This window comes from Trachymyrmex septentrionalis, unplaced genomic scaffold (genome assembly GCF_001594115.1).
Source record: "Trachymyrmex septentrionalis isolate Tsep2-gDNA-1 unplaced genomic scaffold, Tsep1.0 scaffold2, whole genome shotgun sequence".
NCBI classification, from domain to species: domain Eukaryota; kingdom Metazoa; phylum Arthropoda; class Insecta; order Hymenoptera; family Formicidae; genus Trachymyrmex; species Trachymyrmex septentrionalis.
In genome coordinates this window covers 1,212,438-1,226,661 of record NW_017305179.1, presented here as the reverse complement: position 1 = coordinate 1,226,661, position 14,224 = coordinate 1,212,438, and the positions used below count along the sequence as shown (strand labels likewise).

The following is a 14,224-nucleotide window of genomic DNA, read 5'->3' as shown; positions in this document are numbered from 1 at the left end:
AGTAAGGTTTGTATCATCATATGACTAATAGATGGATATCGATATATTTTTAAAAAAGAATTCTATTTTATGTGGCTTTAAAACATTAAAGATTAAAAGTAGAAAATTTAAAATAAAACTTGAATGAACAGTTTCAATCATATATTCTGTATCTACCTGAATAAAAAAATAAATAGTTTATTATATGTTTGTAAAAGAAAATAAATTATATATTCAATATTGAGATATCATACTGATTTTCATTTGATAGCCGGTATTTTTCTTTTCGATAATGTTTATTCATGTATGTGTGTTTAATAACTGGAAATTTTGTCAATAAATAAAACGAATATTTTCATCTCTACATAAAAGTTGCTTTTATCAATAACACGAAATTCAATCATCGATTTGTTAGAAAATATTTGCTTACCAAAGATATTTCATTAAAGTGTAAACTTCAATATTTTATACGCGAGAAATTAATTTTATAAATTATTTTATTAAAAAACTAAGAAATTCCTAATCTATTCAACATATGTATCGCAGCCTCTAACGTAATAAAAAATATGGATCCTAATGTGGAGCCCTGTGATGACTTTTACAAATTCGCCTGCGGTGGATTCCTAGAATCCACAATTATCCCCGACGACAAAACTAGCGTGACTGCGTTCTCTACTATCGTTGATGATCTCGAGGAACAACTGCGACTCAGCATCGAGGAAGAAAGTCCTCCAAACGAGCTGAGACCGTTTAGGCTTGCCAAAGACTTCTACAAGGCCTGCATGAACAAAAGTAAGCAGCCGCGACATGAAATTCCATATAAGTCGTCAAAGTTAAAGAATGCAACAGACTCTTTTCATAAATTCAATGAAATCATAGCAAAATTATAAATCCTATTGATTTATTTCACAAATCGTCTAAAGTGTTTGATCTTACTGTACATATATTTCTTCCGAAGAAAATTATCTATAATTGAGATACTTTAATACGTAATGTGTTAAAAGAATAATTGCATTGCAAATTCTTATTTTTAAAACTAATATATAACGCCAAAGAAAAGATAATAAAAATATAATATAAATTGAAATAAAAATTTTATCTTTTTTTCATTCAAATGTATTTTTTTTTCAGCCGCTATCGAGGCGAGAGGTTTGACACCATTACTAAACAACCTAAAAACTCTCGGTGGCTGGCCCGTTCTGGAAGGCGAGAGATGGAATGACGGCGACTTCACTTGGAAAGATTCCGTCTATAAATTCCGGAGACTGGGCTATTCAGTTGATTACTTTATTGATTTCGGCGTCAGTGTCGACTTGAAGAACAACTCTAGGCGTTTGATCGACGTAAGCACGTAACTATTTATCCCGGGAATATGAGATCCACGACAAACGCAGAACGAAGATTATAATTTATAAATACATAATCATATGTAAAATGAAATAATATCGAGTAAAGTAATTAGTAAAGTAGGTTTTTCTAACCGAATACGATATTTGTTTTCAACTAATGCAAATAAAAATTGTTAATTTTTTATAGCTCGATCAAGCAGCGCTCGGACTCTCGCGCGAATATCTGTCGAAAGGTTTCAACGAGAAAATCGTCCAGGCATATTACAAATACATGGTGGACATTGCTATAATTCTCGGAGCCAATCCTGACCGAGCCCGCACAGAATTAAAAGAATCACTTGAATTTGAAATTAAGCTCGCAAATGTAAGTTATCCTTTGTATTGATATAAAATAATTTTAAATAGTGTTTGATAAAATTATTTTTTTTAAATCATCGGTCGATTGATTAAATAGATTAATTGATTGAATGAATAAATATACACGCAGATCTCTCTGCCCAATGAAAAACGGCGCAACGTGACTCTCCTCTACAATCCCATGACTGTGAATGAGCTGTCCCTGGCCTATCCTAATGTACCGTGGTGGGAATACTTTAATACCATCCTCGCACCGCAAGCACAACTAACTCAGGACGAGATAGTTATTGTGAATGTGCCCACCTATCTAAAGGCCTTCGAACAACTAATCAGCACAACGCCGAAGAGGGTGCAGGCAAACTATGCATTTTGGAGAGCAACTGCTGCGTCGATCAGCTATCTAACGGATGACATCCGTAAAAGACAACTGAAATATACTGTGGAGTTAAACGGCAAAACAGAGAGAGAACCGAGATGGAAAGAGTGCGTTGACATTGTTTCTGGCAGCATGGCAATTAGCGTCGGCTCGATGTACGTAAGAAAGTACTTTAAGGAGGATGCGAAAAAAACTGCGCTCGAAATGGTCGATGATATCAGGCAGGAATTCACAAAGATCCTGAAGAGGGTGAGAGAATACAAAAATTTAAATTTAAGATTGTAAAAGAAATAAAAACCTCGTGATCGGTACATCCTATATCTAGGATTGAAATTTTTTAAATAAAATCTTTCTTCTATTTAAATATTTTTCTTTTTATCTGAAAAATTACAATAAATTAAAATTATAGAAACAAAATGAAAAAATATAAGTCACATGTCTTTATTAAGAAATTAGAATCTTAGAAATGAGAATATAGTTACTTATATTTATTCTTAAAAAATATATGTTAAAGATATTAATTCTAAAAGTCCCTGTCATATATTTAGAAATATTAGTAGTATTTTTAACGAAATTACACACGTTTTTAGGTGGACTGGATGGATGAAAAGACCAGAAAAAATGCTTTAGAAAAAGCAGCCGATATGACTTCACATATTGCCTATCCAAATGAATTGTTAGATGATAGGAAACTTGAAGAATTCTATCAAGGACTTGAATTGAGTGCTAACGATTATATGGGAAGCATTTTTAACTTATCTATCTTTGGAACAAATTTCTCATTTGGCAGGTTGAGGAAGCCAGTGAATAAGACAGAATGGATAAGTCATGGAAGGCCAGCTGTCGTCAATGCGTTTTACTCATCGATTGAGAACAGTATTCGTAAGTATAAATAATCTCGTAAATATCAGTAAAGGAGTTATTAGGTTGTTATGTTTACAATATTTGAGTGATTGGCGTATACTTAAATAATAAAATGTATACAATTATATTAATTTAATTCCTCATTCTTTACTTGTAGCTATATACTGAATTTTTGAATTTTTCATAGAATTCCCTGCGGGTATTTTGCAAGGCATATTTTTCAACAATGATCGACCACATTACATGAACTATGGTGGTATCGGCTTTGTTATTGGCCATGAGATTACCCACGGCTTTGACGATCAAGGCAGACAATTTAATAAGGAAGGTAATCTCGTTGACTGGTGGGAGCCAGAGACGAAGAAGCGTTATCTCAAGAGAGCTGAATGTATAATTTATCAGTATGGAAATTATTCTGTGAAAGAAGTTGGATTAAACGTAAGATTATATCTTACATATATATGTTTATTAAGTTTATTTTCATGCTACAATGAATTTTTTATATATTTCTAACGGAAAAGACAAAAACTTATTTTTATAAATAAAGTTTTGTTTTGTAAACCCGAGAAAAAATGTTTCTTTTATAATTATATATAATTATATAAAATTATATACAATTCTATAAAAAATTGACATATTTTATATATAATTATATATAATTATATATAAAATATGTTCATATATACAAATTTTTTTCCGAATGAAAAAATATTCAAAATAGCCAAAAATACTATTTTTAGCCCATTTTATCTCAATTTACTTAAAATCCTGATGTTACGCAATTCTACCAACGATTCAGCGTCAAAAAATTCGAGATCTGTACTGCAGCACTTCAAAGAGAAAAAAAAGTGATTTTTTATCAAGCTGTGTTATCGTTCAAGTCAATGTTTATTCATTGTGTAGCAATATTATAAGAATGTTAAAATATTCATGAGCGATAAGAATAATGATAATGATAACAGAAGTTTCGTAATGTCATACAAAATTAGGCAGAAGAATGACTTCAGAAAACACTCAGAAAAATATGCTGCATCTTTAAAAATATGCAGTATCTTTCTATGAATTTTTATTGTAGTTACGCGAAAAATGGTTGATTCGAGAAATTAAAATGTGCAAAGCAATTGAATGATCAGCATAATTGTTAAATTGTTCATTTTACGATATAATCAGTATAATACATTAATTAATATAACACGAACCGCAAACATTTGTAAAATTTTTAAAATGTATATGAAGTAAATTAACATTTTAAGATCCCCCATAAAAATAATATCGAATTCTCTTTAAAAAATTGTCTAGTTGAAACTTTGTCATAATATGTGTTACGTTTTTACAGCTGAATGGGATAAACACACAAGGTGAGAATATCGCAGATAATGGTGGCATAAAGGAGGCCTATTATGCATACAAAGAATGGGTCAAACGAAACAAGCCGGAGAAGAGATTACCAGGTCTGCCGTACAGCCCAGAACAATTGTTTTGGATAAGTGCAGCTAATTCTTGGTGCAGCAAGTATCGACCGGAAGCACTGAAGCTGCGAATTACAACGGGCTTCCACAGCCCAGGCGAATTCCGCGTTCGAGGACCGTTGTCGAACATGGAGGAGTTCTCGCACGATTTTAATTGCCCGGTTGGCTCCAGAATGAATCCCGAAAAGAAATGTACCGTATGGTAGATCTCAGGTGTCGGCAAAAGACGTGTGAACGACACCGGCTGACTTCGTTTTTAACCTTAGTAGTTACAATTTCGCATGCTTGATGCTTCGTTGAAAGAACCAATTGTATTTTTAGCGGCTCAGTATTAGAGACACGTTCAAATGCATGACATTCTTGTTTTTTTAAAAAAGAGGATAGCATTTGACCTCAAATACTGCTTCGTTATATTTATAAAATTAATTATTTAGTTGAAAATAATAATTTATTTTTTTTTTATATATTTCTGCAATTTCCAAGCATTTATATTGTCGCTTCTGAGGTTAATCAATGTAATGGAGTCGTCGATCTCATGCCAACAGTATATGAAGGTAGCTTGTTCCCCTCTTACAGTATCCTGCCATAGCGACATTGCCGCAGCAGAGAATATTTTATCAGTGACGCTACTCGAAAGCAAGAACTGAAATTTCGCATAAGACAGAGTATGCAAAAAGAAAGCATTCTCCACGGGGAAATCCATGGAGATCGAATCGACCTGCCTGACCTTAGACATGTGGGATATATATTATGTATTGTCTTTGGTAAATTTTTATAAGAAGTATGTTGCGGGACGCATGTACGTGTAAATAGAAAGAAATTGAAATAATGTCGGGTTTGAAAATTAATTAGTTATACAAAGTTTGATTGCTTAACTATTTTTAATACTAAAGCATTAGTGATTCCTATACCAATGGCAATATTTGTCAAAGGTTTTAGATTATTACGGAGAAAATTAAGTTAAACTGTCTAGAGTGCTCTAATGTAGTTTCAAGTTTAAAGATTTTTATGGTTGACATGTATGGAAAAAAGTGTTGGCAGCTTTATTAAGAATTCTCTTTTTATCCTATTTTTTTTTAATTGTTGACAGCTATGTTAAATTTCCTTCTTAGAATAAATTTTAAAGTATTTTATTGACACAGATGATTAGCAATGTGGTACACACTATAGAATGATCCGCAAAATCAATAACGAGAAAGAAATATGAGTAGAACCGGCATGAATATTTTTCAATAAAAGAGGATACAACTTTTTCACTTTTCCACGATATTTTGGAGATCGTTTTATTTCTATATTTTATTTTATATTTCTTTATAAAAATCAAAAATTATTATAATAATGAAATTACGCTCAAGGAAAAATTAGTATATTTGAGTATATTAAAGTTAACAAAATTCTTAGTCACATGTAGTTACGAAATTGCTGTCAGTTCTGCTTCAATCATTTAAAAACTAATTCAGTATTGTTGATCCAACTCTCTCTGAATTAGTTTTTAGATGATTGAAGCAATTTCGTAACGATGTGAATAAACAAAAAAAAATTGTATCCTCTTTTAATAAGTCTTTTTTCTAATAAATATTGGAAGTTATCACAACTACAGATAGTCACAACTATTTTATGTTGAGTATTATTTTATAGTATTATCAAATAGCAGTTGAATAGCAAATTAAATTTTCAATCAAACAAATCTATGTAATAATTAAATTAAGCTAAAAAAAAGTCAAATTTTTGTTGTTCGTTTTCTTCCTTAAAATCGAATTTCTTGGAAAGACGTTATGCAACATTAAAAGGATTTATAATTATTATCTAAATTATCAAACTCAAAGGAATAATCGATCCCCAATATTCTATAATACATATAAATCACATCTTCGTATATAGTCGTATAGTATCGGCGTATCTGCGAATTCAGACAATTTACCGCGATAATTTTTTGGTTGTAAGTTCTCATGTAAGCTCATTAGTCGTTAGAAAATTACGAAGTTACTTAGAATCAAGTATTAAGCGTAGCTATTTAACTGCGAGCGATTGAAACACGATGTTCGCAATTTTCATCGCGCTTTCCACCATGTTATCTCTTACATCCGTATATACAATACATTACTTTTTTTTTGCGCCACATCCTTTCTTGCACACATTTTTCATATTTATATTACAATGGCCGTAAGTTAATCACCGAGTTAATTACTGTAAATTTAAGTAAAGATATAGTATAGGTATTTTTGTTGAATGTAAGAATTTAATACAGGAAAAACTTCATGTAAATATGAAATTGTACTTTTATACGTTTCCTATTTAGAAGATCTCGCACTTCTTCCGGAATGTAAAGCAAATAATTTTCAGCCTGACTGCGCGAACTGGCATAAAAATTGAAAAATATCGTGGAAGAGCACTTAACGGTATCCCATATAGCACTTCCTAAAGATGTCCATAGATAAGGTTACCATATCTGAATCACAAGAAAAGAGCATATATATACTTTTTTAAAAAAAGATGATAATCTAGAAGTAGGACGAGAAATTTCTTTACATCAAATATAGATTTTTTAATAAAATCAAATTTCTTGAATACAATTTTTATTGGTAATTCTTATTAATATAACTTTATAAATACAAAATTTTAATTAATAGCCGCAGAAGTTGTACGACTTCAAAAAAGTACACGTTCTGTCCCACACAATATGAAATATTTATGTAAACAATTTTTTAAAATATTTTAATAAAATATTTTAGAAATATTTGATAAACATTTGTAAAATGTCACATTAAAGTATTTCACAAAAATATTTCAGAAATATTGTACAAATATTGTAAGAAAAGAAAATTTTCAAAAACTCCGACTTCCTTATATTCATATTTTAGAAATATTTCAAATCCTGTAATGAAATATTGTAGAAATATATTTGAAATATTTTGTGCTGTGTAGGCTTTTGAAAAAGTACGACTGGTAACCTTAGCCATAGGACATGTCCAGGATATCTCTACGATAAAGTGTGTTGTGTGGCATCACTTACCTTTTAGCGTTGCAGTAATCATCGTATCTTGCAATTCCGATACCTTGCAGCTTCGCCACACCGCCATGATGTTCTTTAAGAGGACGACGAGATAATGAGATGATTGCCCGATTCTCTCACAGGTAGTGGTTCTCCAACGAAGGTGATTTGCTGATATCCGGTTCCAAAGTTCCTTACACTCTCGTAATCCGAACTGAATTTGTCACTCCCGACGCGACGAAATACTTGCAAACAAACGCGAATAGCGGCAACTTCGCGTCGATACTCAAGCCATCGCGCCGCGAAAGATTACATACGCCGAAATAAATTATCTTAAAAAACAGCTTGTCATCGCGCTTATACATTACCTTATTTTTCGTCCATCACATTTCCAATTGTGTCATCATCATGCGCATTTTTAAAATAAAATAACGACAGACGCGTCGACAATTGTCGAAATTTCGCGCCAAAATATTGAAGTCATTACAATATTGATTACCAAATTACACGAAATCAATTATCTTCAAAGAACAGTTTATTATCGCATGTTGTCACTTAAGCGTTGTCTCGTTCGTCCAATGCATTTCCAATTGTATCGACATTATGTGCATTTTTTTAAACAAAGACTCGAGACAACGCGACGGCAACTTTCCGCCAAAATGTCTGAGCAGTTACGATATCGAATATATCGAAAGTCAAATCAATTATCTTTGAAAAATTAGCTTGTCATCGCGCACTTAAGCATTAAGTTCTCTTGCTGTTCCAAAATTCACTGCCAGCGCTGAAAACCTACAGTTTACGTAACGTATATTATACATTTTCAGCACTGGCAGTAAATTTTGGAACATAGCCTCCGTATATTGTCTTTATACTTATCATTGTCCTGTCGACATTCGTGTCGACTGTTGCGAAATTTTCAAACGAAAGTCGCGGTGCGATACAGCGATAACTTCGCGTCGATGCTCGAACTGAGTTACATCACGAAGGTCTATTACGCGCACAGCGAAATTTCAAAATTATTTTCAAAAAACATACGCACTTATACGTTGTCCCGCTGTCCGTCCAACATCACTCTTGACACTTCTGGCATTCCCTTCCTGCGCATTCAAATTTTTTATATTTATATATATATATATATATATATAATTGTCAAAGGACGCATATATTGATCGCAATAAATAATCTGCTGAACGCGGCTATTGATGAAATATTTTTACCGAAATCCTCAATTCGATTCCTCTTTGGTGATCAAATATTTCCTTGAAAGTAAAGATTTTTGTAGACCAAAGCGGAAATGAATTGAACGCGATCAAACGTATTTTCAGTAGAAATTAGATCATTTTCGCAAATATTATACTTTGTCGTTAGATCATACCGAGAATCAGGAAGTCGATTGTTATTGAAATTCACTAGTTATTGATTAATTAAAATTTAAATTATAAATATTCTAGTGAATTTGTTCACTTTTGTAATTTTCAAGACCTCATTTCAAGACACACAATCGAGTACAAAGAGCAAATTCACCTGCGATATAATATCTTAGAGTCTAAATTATGCTCAGTATTATCGATACCTTGCGGGGATGCCTTCTTTGATTCTCGGGATGTACTTCTCTTACAAGCGCGACGTGATTTTTCGAAAACACAACGAAACGTAGAGAAGCGCGCAGAAGTGCGGAACTAGCTTTGAACGACGCGAGCCTAAGACGACTGCACGTGCTCCTCACAACGGATTTTCCGCGATGCGCAACTTTCTTCCGCTTGCACGCGCCGATGAAAACTCGCTGAAATATTTACAATCGAAACGTAACACGACAGAGACGATGTAGGAAACACTAAATTCTTAAAAGAGTATGTTGTTTTGGGATTCGAAAGCAAAAGCGCGGTCCCGAATTAAGCACTGCAATCTGTACGATGTGCGCATGCGCAACTCGGAGTTGGATTGCATTTGTCATCGCAGCCGATCGCAGCGCAGTGGAGTGAACTGTGAACTTGGAGTTTGGTGGAGCTCGCAGCGAGACGAGCTGCTCCAACCTGCCCGTGGTTCGTGTTAGGTTGTGTAAATTCGCAAAATTTATTGAAATTGATTCCAAAGAAACCAGCAGGTACTGCCAGCATGGACAAACCGCCGTACAAGCTCAGTAGTGTGCTGCTTGGTCACAGCGCGGATGTGAGAGCGGTGGCGACTTTCCTTGACGGCACCGTCGTGTCAGTCTCCCGAGACAAGACAGCGCGTGTATGGAAACCAACCGGGTTGGTAATGCACGTAGATTCTCCCACGGGAATGCGCATGAGTAATCCAAGTTCTTCAGCCTGTTCTTGTGTAGTTTTCAATCCCTTTTAGCCCTTAAGAGAGAGAGAGAGAGAGAGAGAAAGAGAGAGAGAAAGAGAGAGAGAAACACATTCTATGTATGTGAGATTAATCCTTCTTGGTCCAACGTTTTTTTCACTGCTTTCCTAATCTAACCGAGTCACTGATACCTAATTATGTTTTTCAAAGGTTTTTGGATTTTAAAAAATCTGAAAAAAATTTCGATTTATTCTTTCAACATTCATACGATTTTACAATGATATAATCCATGTTTTTCATCTTTTTGTGCGTGTCTGAATTTGAGGCAGAACAATTTAAAACTGAAAAGTTACCTGAGTCTTGAAAGTCTTTGAATCATAAAGGATTAAGCATGCTCGCATATGGATAGGATTTTCAATTGGATATTGATATTGCAAGTCATCTTTAATTGCTTTGGATTAACCTTCTGGAACTGATAGATCTATTGAATTCTTAATCAATTATGTCCTCCAGAGCAGTTGGTGTCTATTTAGCACAGATCTTCAAAGGATGTCTTAAAGATGTCCAGATCTATGGTCTAAGGATGTTTTCAGAATAAAATTTGTCATATGGATCTGTTGGATTCATTCAATTATAATTTTTATGCTACATCAGTGACTTTTAATAACATATATTAAATAAGTCATACAGACTCAATATCAGTAACTATATATTAGAGAGCTGATGTCAACTCTGAAAGACTAATGAAACTCTATGCTTAAGATGTCTTACTGAAACCTAGAATTTTTGCAGGAAGAGCAACGAGTACGAGCAGATCGCGACATTGACAGGCCACTCTAACTTTGTCAGTTCAGTATGCGTTATAAATCCATCGGAGAGAGATCCCAAAGGTTACATCATCACCGGCAGCAATGACAACACCATATGTGTCTACGTAGCGAATGAAACTGTACCTGCGCATACACTAACAGCGCATCAAAATAATGTATGTAATTTAAAGACCGGAAAAAAGGAAGGTACATTCCTTTCGAGTTCCTGGGATCTCACTGCTAAATTATGGGATGTGAAAGACTTGAGTAAACCACAGGTGGACCTCGTGGGTCACACTGCCGCAGTATGGTGTGTAGCAGATTTATCGAGTGGCAGTATAATAAGTGGCTCAGCCGACAAATTAATAATAGTATGGTCAAGAGACGGTTTGGTGCAACACAAATTGGCAGGTCATACTGACTGCGTCCGCGACATAATTGACATTAAAGAGGATGAATTCTTATCTTGTGCGAACGATGCCACTATAAGACACTGGAATGCTAAACTTGGGACTTGTTTAGGCACTTATTGTGGGCACGAGAATTATATCTACAGTATAGCAGCCATCCCGAATGGTACATACGTCTATTCATCTGGAGAAGACAGAACTATTAGGATATGGTACAATGCAGAACTGAAACAAACCATTGTTCTACCTACACAATCGATATGGTGCATTGATTTGTTCTCGAACGGCGACATAGTCGCTGGAAGTTCCGATGGAGCCATTAGAATATTCTCATCTGATCCCGAACGATATGCAAATAGAGAGACGTTGGAAACATTTGAGAAAGAAATAGCGAACACAACTCTAAATGCACAGCAGATAATTGGAGACATCAACATAAGGGAGTAAGTACACTTTGTTTTGGATAAAATAATTCTTCATGTATATATTATATTGTTATTTTAATTTGTAATCAATTATAATTAGTTTTTATTGTGTACAGTTTGCCAGATTCAAGGGTTCTTCTACAGCCTGGTCAAAGAGATGGCCAAACAAAGATTGTAAACGAAGGGGATGGAGTTAGAGCGTACAGTTGGTCGCAAAGCGAGCAACGATGGATAAAAATTGGCGATGTGATGGGTGCGTCCGGCGGTACGGCGGCTACCTCTGGAAAACAACTTTACAATGGCATAGAATACGATTATGTCTTTTCAGTCGACATACAAGACGGTGTGCCTCCTTTAAAACTTCCATACAATAAAGGCCAAGATCCCTGGCATATCGCGCAGAAGTTCCTTCATGACAATAATCTCAGTCAATTATTCTTAGATCAGGTATACATTTTGAAAAGTAAATATAATCTTTTACACTTTATTTATTGTTTGTATTAAAAAATAATTTGAAAATCGCAAATCTGAAAAATAAAATTATGTATTTCAGGTTGCAAACTTTATAGTAAAGAATTCTGAACCATCTCCAATTTTAAATACTGGATCGCAATATGTAGATCCTTTTACAGGTGGAAGCCGATATGTTCCTGAATCAAGCACATCGTCTAATGCATCGTCTTGTGCACCCGATGTTAGTGCACAATCATCGACATTTAATTCTTCCAATACATCTGCGTCTCCCTCTTATATACCTCACTCGAAATATTTAAAGTTAGAACAAGCAAATTTATCTGTTATTCTCGGTAATTAAGATTTATTTAAGATTAATTAAGATTATAGATGTAATGGCAAAATGCAATATAATTTTTACTCTATATCACTTAAACATTTATAAAATTAATTACAGAAAAATTATATGAGTTGAATAATAAACAAGAAAATATATTAAAAATACCAGAGGAGAAGCTGAATGCGATAGAAAAATTTATGAATAATCAAGTGTCTGAAGAAATCATAGCTAGCGCTATCAGCGTACTAAAGAGTTCTCTAGATTGGCCCAACCACGTAGTGTTCCCAGCTCTCGATATAGCGAGGCTCGCTGTACTTCACAAAGAAGTAAACGATCAACTGTGTAGCGAAGAATTGTTATCGATCATACGAAGGCATATCAAATCCGATGCAGCTTTATCGAATCAAATGCTTACTTTTCGTCTGATAGCCAATATGTTCCAACATGAAAAGGGAGAGAAATTCTGTTTAGATCATAAGGATGAAATACTCACGTCTCTACTGGATCTACAGTCTCTTGGAAACAAAAATAATCAGGTATGTCACATCAATTATTAAAATAATAATTAAAAACAAAAGAAAGCCTAATGAAAATTTAAATCGCACAAATATTTATAATTTCTAATTATTATTAAAAAAATATTTATAAAATAATCGTAATTTCAATTTTCAATTTTATATTAATTATTTTAATATAAAGTGATATTTTTTTATATGAAAAACCGGAAACGGTGTAAGATTTGTAGATAGACGAGCTTACAGATTGTAATGTTACATTACAGGTTGCAATATCAACTTATATATTGAATTTGATCGTAGCGCTTAATAAATATAACGATGCACCTGGTAGAACGAGAGCTTTAAATGTATTATTTGCTATATTGCCTCGTTTAAATGAACCCGAAGCAATGTTCAGAGCTCTGGTTGGACTAGGAACATTATTAGCCGCTACTCCAGATCCCAGTGATCGTAATGAATTAATTAGCGCTGTGCGACAATCTGAAACTGCTTTAAATGTTCTTAGAACTCTATCAGAAAGCACTACTAACCTCAGTACGTCAAACAAAGTGGTAAACTGTTCTAAACAGATTATCGATTTGATTATCTAATGTATAATAAGCAGTGGGCCACGCTGCTTGTAAAATTATGAAAATAATCTCGATAATAATTAATCAAACAAGAAAAGAGATTGAAAATATTACAGTTATATATAATTAATTACGACAATGGTGAATATAAAATATTTTATGATGCACTAATAATTTCGGTAAATACGATTAAAAACCTAAAATGAGTTTGCACGTGTATTTATGTTTTGCAGCTCGGTTGCTCACAATTGTAAAAATAAATACATTTTTGTACAATTTATATTCATCATTTAAATGTACTATATATGCCCTTCCATATTACAAAACATAAAAAAAATATAAATTTATATAATTAATGGATTACAACAGTTACATTATATCTTACATTTACAAAAAGTACAAAAATTTTAGATTTTGTGCCCAAAAATAGTAAGCAGTATCTTTAAATATATTTTCAATGCAACTACGGCAATTTATTAGTTGAACTCATGCAATTAAAATTTTAATATCTTAACAATTTATTTATTTATGCTCAATTATTCATTACAACTGACCAAGATAAAGTTATTCGACATACATATTGACTGTTCGGGACTAAGATAAAATGATATGTATTTAGGGCTTTTACGTATTTTTTAATTTCATTTTGTCGTAAAGCATATATACATAAATATTCCTTATTAAACGAACATGTTTTCAAGAGATACATAATACATATTTTATAATATACATCGATAATACAAAATTCGAAGGAATAGATTCTCCAGATTTTATTATCGATTTTACACCAGAAGTACGTAAATGAATTGAAGTGTTTGCAATATAGGAAAAAAATTAAAACGACTGTTACATGTTCAGATAATAGAAACTGAATGAATTATTACTATTGCCATGGCAGATATAATATCCCAACGTATAAATGTATACAACGCATATATAGGTATAGTTTTATAGAAATTAATGTGAACAAGAAATAGTTTTTAGATTTATGTACATAAGTTATTATAAAAAAGGATTTATAATAT

General features: G+C 33.1%; 2 protein-coding genes across 7 annotated transcripts in view; both read left to right on the top strand.

Moving 5' to 3' along the window:
- The window catches only part of LOC108747518 (membrane metallo-endopeptidase-like 1), a 33,966-nt gene extending 28,303 nt beyond the window's left edge, over positions 1-5,663 (top strand). For 3 of the 4 annotated variants that reach the window (XM_018485073.1, XM_018485071.1, XM_018485074.1), the window contains exons 4-10: positions 515-771; positions 1,111-1,322; positions 1,516-1,692; positions 1,816-2,310; positions 2,652-2,943; positions 3,113-3,363; positions 4,262-5,663. In XM_018485073.1, coding sequence (XP_018340575.1) covers positions 515-771; positions 1,111-1,322; positions 1,516-1,692; positions 1,816-2,310; positions 2,652-2,943; positions 3,113-3,363; positions 4,262-4,600 — 2,023 coding nt within the window. In that variant the 3' untranslated portion in view covers positions 4,601-5,663. The remainder of the gene's footprint in view (positions 1-514; positions 772-1,110; positions 1,323-1,515; positions 1,693-1,815; positions 2,311-2,651; positions 2,944-3,112; positions 3,364-4,261) is intronic. The other variant, XM_018485072.1, reaches the window with a different exon arrangement.
- Positions 5,664-9,370: 3,707 nt separating this feature from the next.
- On the top strand, positions 9,371-13,293 carry LOC108747322 (phospholipase A-2-activating protein). Of its 3 annotated transcripts, none has more exons than XM_018484712.1 (6): positions 9,371-9,638; positions 10,468-11,337; positions 11,436-11,766; positions 11,873-12,125; positions 12,230-12,648; positions 12,894-13,293. In XM_018484712.1, exons 1-6 carry the CDS (start codon positions 9,502-9,504, stop codon positions 13,218-13,220), a joined length of 2,337 nt encoding a protein of 778 aa, XP_018340214.1. In that variant the 5' UTR covers positions 9,371-9,501; the 3' UTR covers positions 13,221-13,293. The 3 variants fall into 3 exon arrangements, with proteins under 3 accessions (XP_018340214.1, XP_018340215.1, XP_018340216.1); XM_018484713.1 differs by having other exon boundaries at positions 9,371-9,639; positions 10,472-11,337; XM_018484714.1 differs by having other exon boundaries at positions 9,548-9,679.
- Positions 13,294-14,224: the final 931 nt, after the last annotated feature.